The 13,996-nt window shown below is 40.7% G+C and overlaps 1 protein-coding gene across 1 annotated transcript in view; it reads left to right on the top strand.

The window, feature by feature from the left end:
- LOC116067416 (NACHT, LRR and PYD domains-containing protein 12-like) overlaps positions 1–13,181 on the top strand; it is a 44,292-nt gene extending 31,111 nt beyond the window's left edge. Inside the window, exons 8-12 of the mRNA XM_036007301.1 lie at positions 2,922–3,092; positions 6,902–7,075; positions 9,109–9,282; positions 11,843–12,016; positions 13,157–13,181. Coding sequence (XP_035863194.1) covers positions 2,922–3,092; positions 6,902–7,075; positions 9,109–9,282; positions 11,843–12,016; positions 13,157–13,166 — 703 coding nt within the window. The 3' untranslated portion in view covers positions 13,167–13,181. The remainder of the gene's footprint in view (positions 1–2,921; positions 3,093–6,901; positions 7,076–9,108; positions 9,283–11,842; positions 12,017–13,156) is intronic.
- The last annotated feature ends 815 nt before the right edge of the window (positions 13,182–13,996 follow it).

Genomic DNA, 13,996 nt, shown 5'->3' with positions numbered 1-13,996 from the left:
TATGTGACTGAAGGAGCTGAAACAGGAAGTAGAACCCTCCTCAACAGAATCTTCATTGCCCTCTACATCACAGAGGAGCAGAGTGAAGAGGTTAATACCCAACATGAGGTGAGGCAGCTCGAGACAGCTTCCAAGAAGAAGACCCTCCATGACTCTCCAATCAAGTGCTGCGACATCTTTAAAGCCTCACCTGGCCAACAGAAACACATCAGAGTCGTTCTGACGAGCGGCGTCGCTGGCGTTGGAAAAACCTTCTCAGTGCAGAAGTTCTGTCTGGACTGGGCTGAGGGTTTGGAAAACCAAGATATCAGTCTGGTGATTCCTCTTTCCTTCAGGGAGCTGAACTTGATCAAAGATGAGCAGTACAGTCTTCTGGAGCTGCTCCGTGTTTTCCATCCAACATTACAGGAGGTCACAGCAGAGCAGCTCGCTGGCTCTAAAGTTCTCTTCATCTTTGACGGCCTGGATGAAAGCAGACTTTCACTGGATTTCAACAACAAGAAGGCTGTTTCTGATGTCACACAGAAGTCATCAGTCAACGTGCTGTTGACAAACCTCATCCAGGGGAAGCTGCTTCCCTCGGCTCTCGTCTGGATAACTTCCCGACCTGCAGCAGCCAATCAGATCCCTCCTAAGTGTGTTGACAGGGTAACAGAAGTACGAGGCTTCACTGACGCCCAGAAGGAGGAGTACTTCAGGAAGAGAGTCAGTGATGAAGAGCTGTCCAGCAGAATCATCTCCCACATCAAGACATCCAGGAGCCTCCACATCATGTGTCTGATCCCAGTCTTCTGCTGGATCACTGCTACAGTTCTGGACCACATGTTGACTACAGACCAGAGAGGAGAGCTGCCCAAGACCCTGACTGACATGTACTCACACTTCCTGCTGGTTCAGACAAAGAGGAAGAAGCTCAAGTATGCTGAGGGACGTGAGACGAGTCCACAGGAGCTGACGGAGGCTGACAGGGAAGTTCTTCTGAAGCTGGGGAGGCTGGCGTTTGAACAGCTGGAGAAAGGAAACATCATGTTCTACCAAGAAGACCTGGAGCACTGTGGTCTGGATGTCACAGAGGCCTCGCTGTACTCAGGAGTTTGTACAGAGATCTTCAAAAGAGAGAGTGTGATCTTCCAGAAAACAGTCTACTGCTTCATTCATCTGAGCGTTCAGGAGTTTCTGGCTGCAGTCTACCTGTTCCACTGTTACACCAACAGGAACACACAGGTACTGAAGGACTTCCTGGGAGAAGGGTTATCTCTGGATGAAGATGAAGATCAATACCCATCCCTGAATGTCTTCCTGAAGAGAGCCATGAAGAAATCCCTTGAAAGTGAAAATGGCCACCTGGACCTGTTTGTCCGCTTCCTTCATGGCCTCTCTCTGGAGTCCAACCAGACACTCTTAGGAGGCCTGCTGGGTCAGACAGATAACAGTCCAGAAATCATTCAGAGAGCCATCAACAACCTGAAGGAGATGAACAGTGATGGTATCTCTCCTGACAGAAGCATTAACATCTTCCACTGTCTGACGGAGATGAACGACCACTCAGTCCATCAGGAGATCCAAGAGTTCCTGAAGTCAGAGAACAAATCAGACAAGAAACTTTCTGAAATCCACTGCTCAGCTCTGTCCTACATGCTGCAGATGTCAGAGGAAGTTCTGGATGAGTTGGACCTGGACAAGTACAACCCATCACGGGAAGGACGACGGAGACTGATTCCAGCTTTGAGGAACTGCAGAAAGGCTGTGTAAGTCCAGATGTGATTATCATTTTAAATCAGTGTGAAGCTGAGGCCATCAGTATGAGAGTAAACATACAGACTTTACACACATGAACAATATAAAACCTACACACTATAAAAGATAAACCTTATTGTAAATAATTCTATATGTTACTGTGCAAATGTCTTTGTTATCTAAAACGCTGTGAGAATGTGTTTGTAGCTAAAGTATCTTCTGTCATTAAATCACAACAGACAGCCTTTTTACAGTGTATACAGAGTCTGCAGTGTGTTTCTTTATTGTGTCTATTTTATATACAGACATTTATTATTTTTGATCTGCTGAACTAACATCACATGAAGTTTCAGCTTTTTCATAATAACTTTTATTTAGTTATTTTTTATCATATTTTTATGAGCAGAATTATTCTCTGAAGTATTTCATTTTAAGGATGTTTCTGTTCATTTTCACAATTTATACAATATCTATCAGGGCTGGTTTAAATAATAGATTTTTCCGATTTGAATTGCTTTACATTTGAATGATTCAGTATCGACAGATAAAATCCAGAATGGGTTTCTGTCTGTATCATATGAAACTAGAAGACCTAAGGGATCCATTGGTATGAACTATGTCATGGTAGCTGTAGGGAAGGTTAGATAACGCTCCAAATTTTTTAATTACAAGTTACAGGATACATTTTGGAGAAGGAAAAACAGGCATGGTCATTTTAAAAGGAATTCTGAATGAAATGTCTCTAAACTTTCTGACTGTAGAGCTGCACTTTATTGTGTTCATTTTAATTAAAAAGTACATGAATGTAAATGCTTTAATGTAAACATTGACTGGAGGTCATTAAGCTCGAGCCAATAAAAAGTGGCTTAAAAAAGAGAATAACTACTTACCAAAACATTATTATAAATGTTATTATTATTGTAAGGGAATAGGGATGGTTTAAAAATATCAATTTGTTTTTCATTTGAATGATCCAGTATTGATTAATCAAATCCATAATGGATCTCTGTCTGTATGCCATGGGTATTTTGAAAGGGGTCCTGTGACCTCTCACCTCAACATATCTGAATCAAATATCACACCCTTGTGAATGTGCTTTTTGATCAAAATGTGATAGCCTGTTTTTAGGATAAAACTGTCAGATTTGCTTATATTTTAAATGTTTTTATTATTTGTCATCACAGACTTTCTTCCTGTTTGCTCTATGACACTGACTTTGAAGCCATGGCCTCAGCTCTGAAGTCCAACCCCTCCCATCTGAGAGAGCTGGACCTTAGTGGATACCTCCTGGATTCAGGAGTGGAGCGTCTCTCTGCTGGACTACAGAGTCCAAACTGTAGACTGGAGACTCTGAGGTCAGTTCATGTATTGTGCTCACATGTGCTTATCTCCCTCTTCTCGCCTTGACCTACCCACATGTGAAGTGGGTAGTGGGAATGAGAATCACAAGGCATTGTGAGGCCTTAAAGGGATATTTCACCGCTGGAAAGCTGAATATATCTTTAAGTTGGGTCACTTATGTAGTATAAATGTGAAAAAAATTGAAATTGGTGCCTTCTAGGCCGAGAAAAGCCAGAAAATGTGTTTTTGGCTCATGTGGATGAAAGACACCAAATCCCAGAATGCACTTGCTTCGCTGCTCTGAGTACACTCCCAAGCCACGCCTACCGTTTACAGACAGTCAGACAGAGACAGTCAACTCAATTCAACTGTGTTTTATTGTCATTTCAACCATATACACAAAACAACATTTCACTGTGGCTCAAGTGGTTACACAATTCAAATATATAAAAACAACATTATATACAAATGACCTACGAAACACATTATATGCTCCGTAAAGTTCAGCTAACACATACTAGCATTAGCACTTGGTAGGCTGTACACATTGGAGACGAGACAGCAGGTCTCATATTTCAGACACTGCAAAGTTATACATTGTTTGTCGGGCTATTTCGTTACTAAATTCACTTCGGATATTTTTTAAGCAAGAAATCAACTATATAAAGCTCAAATATGGGCCGTTTTACGAAAATTGATGGCTAATTGCAAATTTGGTAAATTTTGGTAAGTGTCGGACTTCAGGAGCTCCACACAGTCTGACGAGAAAGCTGCAACCTCCATACCCAGTGAAAGTCACTTTCTCGGGTTTCGTTAGCTGCTACTGTCCCTCCAATCCTATGTGTACAGATAGTTAGCTTCATTTTCGGCATAACTTTCGTATATTTACAGTTTGAATTTCGTCACGCCACTTACATAACATCTACCCCAAGGTCTTATAAAGCTAACTATGGTGTCCGATTTCAATTTAATTAATTTTTGTGAACATTAGGGGTTTCGTTAGCTGTGACTGTCCCTCCAATGGACACACATGATATGCTCCGTAAAATTTAGCTAACACATAGCTAGCTACTAGCATTAGTGCTTGGTAGACTGTATCACCGAGTATACAAATTTGCATGTATTGTAGAATGGTCGGCATTTAATAGTCACAAACTCCACCAGCAGTTAGCAGTTAGTTGGATACAAGCACCCCCATTTCTGCACCAGGCAGTCACACACAGAGGTAAGCTGTGTTAACACAGCTTACCTCCACTAGCTAGCCTTACCCGGCGACAGAGCTAGTAGAGTAGCTAGACTGGTAGCTGGATAGTCCGTTGGTTGGATGTAGTCCAGTTTGTTGTCTAATGAGCGGACAACAAACACGATTTTGCCACCCACAAACTCGTTCAACGTCCAGAGGCATCGAGCTGCACAGCTGGTCTCCATAGCCGGCGGGCGAAGCTGTGTCAAGTATTCCGTCTGCAAGTGTCCTGCATATTCTCCAAACTGTACCAATGTATCCCGGTGGTACACGTGTGCGGTAGTTTGAATGCACATAATTGTTGTTCTAGAATTTCCTTCGGGATGAATAAATCTATCTAAAGTTTTGATGCTGAGAAGCCACGCTATGTGAGGATTCAAGATGGCTGACAGTCGTTTTGGTTCGTGAAATTTCGGAGAATGTCGGCAGTCCGACCCCCTATGGGCGGGTTGACAACCTGCGGAAGTAGGTCCTACTACTGGCTGTAGTCCATAGCCTCTGGCCAAAAAAGCCTCAGATGGCGCAAAAATCGTCATTTTGCGTCATCTGAGGCTTTTTTCCACACCCTCAATCCAGAGATCTCCCCTCTCAGGAGGACATGAGGGAGGGAAGCACGGCCATTCAAAAATACTACCGGGTTTCTACTGATACAAAGCTTAATGCTAAATCGGTGAAGTATCCCTTTAATATAAGGAGCTAACGCTATGTACTGAGTAACATTAGTACAGGGGGGAGTGACAGGCTGCAGCTGGAAATCGGAAGAAGGATGGGAAATTTTAACGTGACTTTAAAATCCACATCCACCGAGCCAAATGCTTATGTTATCATTAGTAAGCTAATTCTTGTTTCCTAACAGCATCGTGAGTAATAGGAGCTTAGCTGGGAGCTTCATGGAGACAGTGAAAGTTTACATTAGCTGCCCTATAGCTGACAGCATTGGCTCCCACTTCATTTATTACCTGTAATGTTAGTGACAGCACCATTGACTGTTATAAATACCATTAGCATCGTGGCTAACACTATTGTTACTTAGTTTATGACAAATGGTTTTGGCTGTGCTTTCTAACGTGATGTCATTATGCTAACCGAGCATCATTAGCCTTTACAAAAGAGCTGCTTTACTACACTTGTTACATAATGTTTCATTACAGAGTTCTCTGTTGATTTGTGTTTGTTGCTCTGTACTCGTGGTGGAAAATGAATGTAAACAAAGCGGCGTGCCAGAAATGCAGTGCGCCAAGATGTAGGTCTCCTTCAAGGCCAAGCTGATGTTGGACGTGCATCTAGTGGATGGAACGTGTAACAACAATCACATGCTTATAGTGGCATTGGCGATGCATAAGCCTGAGTAGTGTAGCACATATTAATAACAGACTGCATTTGAGCATTAAATATTCTAATATTTGAATATAAAAACAAATGAAATTGTAATGGTATAATAGAGGAATATTGACAGCTGTAATATCTGCCAAGTTTAAATCCATAACAGAACTGTTAAATTCGCTTCAGTTCACTTGTTTTCTGGGTGTGTGTGTCATGTCTGATCTATGACCAATGACACTTTAACATGTGTACGATGCTTCCTGTCCAACCTGTTCTCACTCCCAACTAGTAAAATACTGACACTTGGTCAGTGGTACTCAGCGTCAGATACTGATGCAAAAATCCCCCTTTAGCGTCTGTATGGAACGGACCGGGCTGAGCAGCAGCTTGACAGCGGCACTGTTAGATGATGCAGTATAAAGAGCGATACTGTAGCAAGTAGTATGAGTCAAACACAGGACATGGGTCAAACACAGGAATTTCACCAAGGAGACCGGGGTTTGTGTCCCTCGTGTCATGTTTCCTAAAGTCGCTTTCTTCTTTTCCTAAACACAATCATCCCGTTGTTCCCGCGTGTCACGGAAGAGTAAGCCCACCCACAAGCTTTTCCTTAACATAACTGCGTCAAAAGGGACAGCAATAGTCCCAACAAAGCGCGTTTAGATGAAGTGCATTATATGACGCTAAAGGAGACTTTTAGCGTCAATAACAATGACAAAGGCACCTGACCAAGCGTCCGTATTTTACGAGATGGGAGTGAGAATCTGTTGGCTTCTCTGGTCTCAGCTCTGATTAATTAACAACTGAACCTAATTTATGTACAAACATAACTTAATCCATGATGTTTTAAATGTTGTTTTTGTTCATATTTTTCTGGTAGTAAATTTAGTCTGCAGTCACAAGAGACTGGTTTGTTAAAGAAACTGTAGAAAATGTCCACTGTTGTTTTTTTGTAAAAATGAGTGAATGTTTACAATTGTTGGTAAATGGTCACATCTGTACACAGAAGATCCTCTGAACTAATTTTGGTTTTAAATGGATGAAGTTTACTAGCTGAAGTAGAAATATTTCTTTGGGTTCTGTTAATTTCAAAGTGTTTTCACAAATAATGTCTGACCATAGATATTGATCCATCAGAAAACACACAGACACACACACAGAAAAATAATATTTCCAAATGCAGCTGTTTAAAGGATCAATATCATATTGATTGAATTAGAAATAGATTTTTATCAACGTCATTTATTCTTTATTCAGATTGGACTGCTGCGGTTTGTCAGAGATCAACTGTGCTGATCTGGTCTCAGCTCTGAAGTCCAACCCCTCCCATCTGAGAGAGCTGAACCTGAGTAACAACAACCTGCAGGATTCAGGAGTGAAGCTGCTCTGTGGTTTTCTGGAGAGTCCACACTGTAGACTGGAGACTCTGAGGTCAGTTCACTGACTCTGTTACTATTATAGATATAGATTCTTAACGATTTTTAAAAACAATCTTTTTATATACATTATAACTATTTTTTAGTTTAAAAAGCAGAAATTGTGAATTATTTTGACAAATAAGATCAGAGGATGTTGAGTGGATCACAAACTGGTTTATGTCAAAGTTTAATCAGGAGACTGTTTTGAAACAACTTTTAAAACAAATTCAAATGTTTTAACATTTAATAAAACACCCAAAGTTCAAAGTATTCATTAATTTTACCTTTGAAGCACATCCATGCATCCATGTTATTTTTGGGCAATTTGATGAAGTTTTAAATTCCCTTCAGATCACTTGTTTTCTGGGTTTATCTGAGCACCAATCACAACAACTGAGACACATGAGAGAGACACAACTATATGTAAATTATTAAAATGTCTTCAAGACATCGAATTGTAGTATTCACTACGAGTAGTAGAAAAGTTACGACCAGGCTCTAGGTTCGGAGGAGCAGTTTGTAGTTAAATACTAATAATACCCCAGACCAAAAAGTAAGTTTGAATGCCGGCCTATTTATATAAAAGAGTAGAAAGAATCTAGAAGCAGGTATAAATAGTAAATGGTACTAAATAACAACTTTTTACACAATAAAAGTTTACATACACAATTCACATAACATAAACACAATCTTTACATTTAAATGCGATCTATTCAAGTTTAAACCTCTTTTTTTTAATGAAAAAAAAAGAAATGAAATACTATTTTTCTCATTTTCAGTTTGACTCAACCTATTTGGTTTAAAGAATAACTTTCAACTTAAGTTGAATCAAGGTTTCTCTTTAATTTGCTATTTAGTTTCTCTTTAATTTGCTAATTATTTCAAGTTAACTAACAATGGGACATTGAACTATTTTATATACAAACAGACATTTATTATTTGTGATATGCTGAACTAACATCACATGAAATTTAAGCTTTTTCATAATAACTTTCATTCAGTTATTTTTATCATATTTTATGAGCAGTTTCTGAACTATTTTATTTTAAGGATGTTTCTGTTCATTTTATCAGGGCTGGTTTAAGTAATAGATTTTTACGATTTAAATTGATTTACATTTGAATGATCCAATATCGATAGATAAAATCCAGACTGGGTTTCTGTCTGTAGCATATGAAACTAGAAGACCTAAGGAATCCATTGGTATCAACTATGTCATGCTAGCTGTCGGGAGGTTTAGATAATGCTCCAAAGTTACATTACAAGGTATAGGAGACATTTTGGATGAGGAAAAACTGGCATGGCCATTAATTGCACTTTATTGTATTCATGTTGAATTAAAAGCACATGAATATAACTGCTTTAATGTAAACATTGAGACTTTAATAATCGAGACAGAGGCATTTAAGTCCCGCCCCCACTGGAGGGGAAAACATCTCTTTGCTCTCCGTAAACTTGTATTGTGTGAAGTTTTCATCCTCTTTATTCCGTCAGATAGCAAACAACAGAAACATGCCTAAAAGCTGCTGTGTGCTGATATTCACTACCAAAAGGGTAAATAACCAACATCTTAAGTTTTCATAAGCTGCCGACCCGAAAAACTGAGCTTTTATGAAGAAAAATGTGGATACGGACGTGAGGAATCAGCGGAGAGAATGGGAAAACTGTAGGATCCCACAGCATCATCACACCAACCTAACAATATGTCCGACATTATGAGTGTTAGCTTAACTTACAGATAGAAGCGGAGAGTTGTTTTCACAGTCAGCTGCTGGGACGACCTCCAGGTTCATTCTGCCAGTGAAGGAGAGCTCAGCAGATTTTTTTCATTTGAATGATCCAGTATCAATTAAACAAATCCAGAATGGATCTCTGTCTGTATGGCATGGGCATTTTGAAAGGGGTCCCGTGACCTCTCACCTCAACATATCTGAATCAAACATCAGCCCCTTGTGAATGTGCTTTTAGATCAAAATGTGATAGTTATTAGGACAAAAGTGTCAGATTTGAGTATATTTTAAATGTTTTTATTATCTGTCATCACAGACTTTTTGGCTGTGACCTCTCTGAGACAGACTGTGAAGTTGTGGCCTCAGCTCTGAAGTCCAACCCCTCCCATCTGAGAGAGCTGGACCTGAGTGTCAATGACCTGCACGATTCAGGAGTGGAGCATCTGTGTGCTGGACTGCAGAGTCCAAACTGTAGACTGGAGACTCTCAGGTCAGTTCATGCATTGTGCTCACATGTGCTTATTTCCCTCTTCTTGCCTTGACCTATCCTAATGTGAAGTGGGTAGTGGGAGTGAGAAACACAAGGTATTGTGAGGCCTTAAGATAAGGAGCTAATGCTACGTACCGAGTTACATTAGTACAGGAGGGAGTGACTGGAAATCAAAATCGTTACTGCAGATTGTAGTAACGTTAGTGACAGCACCATTGAACGTTATCAATGCCATTAGGATCGTAGCTAACACTTTTGTTACTTAGTTTATGACAAATCGTTTCTGCTGTGCTTTCTAACATGATGTCATTGTGCTAACCGAGCAACGTTAGCCTTTACAACAGAGCCGCTTCAATAAAATTAAAATAACATGTCATTTAGCTGACGCTTTTATCCAAAGAAAAATTCCCTTTCTGGAAGAAACCTCGGCAGACCCAGACTCTTGGTAGGCGGTGTCTGACGGTGCCAGTTGGCGGTGTGATGAGCAGTGGCAGTAATAGTCACAATAAAGATAATGGAACAGTGACTACAATGGTAGTCGTAGTAGTTCATGTCATAGTAGGGCACAGCAGGGCGTTACGGGGTGTAATGTGGCACAGCAGAGCATGGGTGGACGCAGTGGACGTGGCAGAACACAGCAGGACGCAGCCGGATACTGCAGGGAATTGCAGAGCGTAGCAGGGTGTAGCAGGTCCATAGCGACAGCTGCACCCAAGACCCAGGTCTTGGTGCCACCCTAATCCAAGGCGATATTCTGGGTGAAGAAGAAACATAAGGACTCCGGGGAGTAAACTCCCCAGAGCTAGGTTAGTAACAGGCATTTCTGGGAGAAGGATGCACATAAAAGGAACAAATGAAAAGAGAACATTTTTTAGTCTGGGTGGGGGGGGTCACCCAACTTTTTTATTCATGAAAAGAGCAAAATTTCAAAGTGGCTTGTTTGGAGCATATTTATCCATGTAGCTCTCAGTCTCGGCCCCCTAGCAGATGGTTCTGACCCCATACGCAGAGTTTGCTGGGGGGGGCAGGAGGAGCACTGCGCCCCTGGTGGCTCAAACGGGTAATTGCATTGTTTAAAAAATGAGTGGAATAATTACATCTGGCATGACCAGATATTAAATAAATATCTTAAATAACACAAAACAACTAAATGGTGATAGGTAATACATCTGATTTCATATACTGCTTTGGTAAAAAAAATGATTACCTGGCTGACGATGGGAGCAGCAGGACACAAAAAAACTAAACTTACTGTTGCACTAGTCTGGACATCTTGCCGTGCCAACCTTGCAATAAAGATTTCCTAAATGCCATGTATATAAATCTGATGTCAGCTTACTAATTGATTGCGGGTTTTGTGTAGATTTGGACTTTTATACGTTTATTCCACTTTGTTTAAATGGCGAAGTGGAGAGGCCTCGTATGTGACGCTCATATCGGCCTTGCTGGATACACCGTATCATTTACCTTTTTGTGGATCTACTGATCGCTGTGGATTACTTTTTTTTGTGTCATTGGATTACGGCAAAATGCGGATCTTTTTTCTCAACGTGTCTTAACGTTTTATGGTGTGACTGAGCTTGGTTTCTGTGTTTGGAGAACTGTTAACATTTTAGTTGAATTTAAGCGTCTGTCTATTGCGTTCCAAAACAGCCGTGCTGCGATTGGATTTCATAAGGGCGAATTGTTAAATTGTTACAATGTAACTTAAAAACTTTAAAAATAAACATATGTGTTTTGGAATATAATGTTCAGCTTCGGCAGCTTTACCTATGTGCTAAAATATACAATGACGATAGTGACAAGTCCATAGCAACCAGTGTTGAATTGATTATATCCCAGCGTCCTTTGCTGAATGCTCTCAATGTTTTATTGTTTTATTTCATATGAATACTAGTTTACTAGAGGAGTAACTTAGTATTTGAAGTAATGCATTAATGCATGAAGTGTGCATTTAGTTTCCATGCTTATTGTGTTTCCACAACAATGTTAGTAAGTAAATCTACTGAAATGGCCACCACACCATAAAAGAGGAGTGTGATGTTTAAGATGAGAATGCAGAGGTTAACTCCTGTACATCATGGTTGTAAAAATCAAATGGTATCTGTACTTCTTTGCTAAGTGCAAACTTGCACGCGAGGGGTGCAAGTTTAGGTTAGAGGCCACAAAACTCCTCCGGTGGCCCCTTAATTAAATAACGAACAGTCCCTTAGTTGTTAAAGTAAAACAAAAAAAGTAAATGTTAATGTAAATAATTGTTGGTAAATGGTCACATATGTATAAAGAAGATCCTCTGAACTAATATTGGTTTTAAATGAATGAAGTTTACTTGCTGAAGTAGAAATATTTCTTTGGTTTCTGTTAATTTCAAATGTCTGATCATCAATATTGATCCTTCAGAACACACACATAAACACACACACACACACACACACACACACATACACAGATGAAAACAAAGCAACAAAGCACATTTCCAAATGCAGCTATTTAAAGGATCAATATAGTATTAATTGGATTATAAATGGATTTTTATCTTCATCATAATTTCTTTTTCCAGATTGAAGGACTGCAGTTTATCAGCGATCAGCTGTGCTTCTCTGGCCTCAGCTCTGAAGTCCAACCCCTCCCATCTGAGAGAGCTGCACCTGAGTAACAACAAGCTGCAGGATTCAGACGTGAAGCTGCTGTGTGATCTTGTGGAGAGTCCAAACTGTAGACTGGAGACTCTGAGGTCAGTAGAGTGTTGGAATCAGTCCATACTGGCCTCAGCAGTATTGAACTATATACAATTAGTATCAGAGCAAAGATCCAGTATTTCCTGTAAACCAACCTTCTCAGTGAAGCTGTAAGAGGCGAGAGAGAGGACAATCAACCGATCAGATGAGCCAGAAGCTTGTTGTGATCATGTGTTTGAGTTGATGTGAAGACGACTGTTGTTGTTTTCATGTCTGCAGGAAATACATCTGGATAACAGCTGACAGCATCACAACATGTACAGAGACATCAATCTGTCCAACCATCAAATGTGATCTCAAAGTGTTTATTCTCTCATTTCAACACTAAACAACTGATCATTTCATCTTTGTCACAGCTCTGAGATCAGTCTGACTGAAGCCTGCAAATCACTGACTCTTAATTCATAGAACCAGCATTACATTTAGTAACCATGTGGTCTTCATACAGAGCAGAAGCTCTGCTGAAGTCCAGTAAACACAGCTGATGTTTTACTGTTCAGTCTTTAACATCATCTATATCTGTCCTTCAGTCATTTGTTTTGTCTGAATATTTTCATAACCATATTTACATATTTTTCATGTCATATTTAAAAGTAGATGAAACATTCAGATGGTTTTTAACAGCTCTGAACCCAACAGCAATACATCATCATTAAAGTGAGCAGTGAACGTCTCTGTTTCTGCAGTAATGATGCGTTCAGGATTCAGCAGTTTATTTCCACTGTGTACTTCAGTAAAATCTGCACAGTCAACAGACTTGATGCCCAAAGTCTCTGCACGTCTGTGAGCTTCACTCCAACACGGTTGTGTCGTGGGTTCACTTCAGAGAACCTCCTTGTTAGAGACAACACAGACATCATTTTACCGTAGGAGCTACTCTTTTTTACTAACGTACTTTTTCAACTTAGTACATACAGATAATCACAGTAACAGTGGTGGCACAGCGCCAACTAACAGCGGGGTACTCAATGCTCAATGGCACATACATCACAAACACGTATACATGAGAGCTGAAAGAAAGCAGGCTGCTCTAAACAGCTGCTCCACTCGGTGTATGAACGGGACTGAAGTTCTGACAGCTGATGAACGGAGTCTCTGGAAACACTCATTTATCTCCTCTGTTCTTCTCTCATCAGATGGAAGTGATCTGACTCAGAGTGATCAGGAAGGAGGATTTGTTGAGACCCGATGTGGAGTCCTTCATCATCCTGTGTGTTCCTGGATCTGATAGAGTATCATCAGTGTATCTGGACTGCTCTGCTGCTGCTCTGTCCTTCTACACAGTCTCTGCAGACACACTGAGACTCCTCCACTCCTTCTGCTCCACACTTAGTCTCTAATGTCCAGCTCTATCTCCACAGCACTTTGGAATCAGGTCTGGCTACACAACGGATACAATCTGGGATAGAAGAAACAAGCTCTCTGGGTTGTTTGCATTTCTTTAAACCAATCACAATCGTCTCTGGCGGCGCTAATCACTGGATGTAGCGACGGTGGCTCTGCTAAATAGTCTCAGGAAGGAACTTTTTTTGGTGGAACATTTACACCCCCCAAAAGAAAATGGCACACACAATATCAAATGAAGTTAACTGTTGACACAATACAGGAACGTGAGCTATTTAAATTAGCTGATACGTGGTTAAACCTCATTGGCTCTTACCAGTGTATCTCCGTGTGTACTTTGTCCACAGCAATCCCACCAATCAGTCCCAAAACCTCCCAGTTAGAGCAACACAGTCTCACTCCCTTCTCGTCAAATGTCTGACCGTGGATTTCCGCAGGATGCAGAACATTTGCAGACCGGCTCCGCTGCGGAACGGCTGCGTGCTCCGCCGTCCGTCAATACCCACCAGGTCCGGATTTGTTGCGTAACGGCTGCGGCCAGCCGACCACGAGATCTCGCGAATTCACGTATGTTTGCGCGATATAACAGGATGTAGTTTCTATAAACAGAACCACAAAACCAACAACAGTTT

The sequence above is a fragment of the Sander lucioperca genome, chromosome 11 (assembly GCF_008315115.2).
Source record: "Sander lucioperca isolate FBNREF2018 chromosome 11, SLUC_FBN_1.2, whole genome shotgun sequence".
Taxonomy (NCBI): domain Eukaryota; kingdom Metazoa; phylum Chordata; class Actinopteri; order Perciformes; family Percidae; genus Sander; species Sander lucioperca.
Note: the sequence above shows the minus strand (reverse complement) of the source record. Positions and strands in the feature narration are given on the sequence as shown.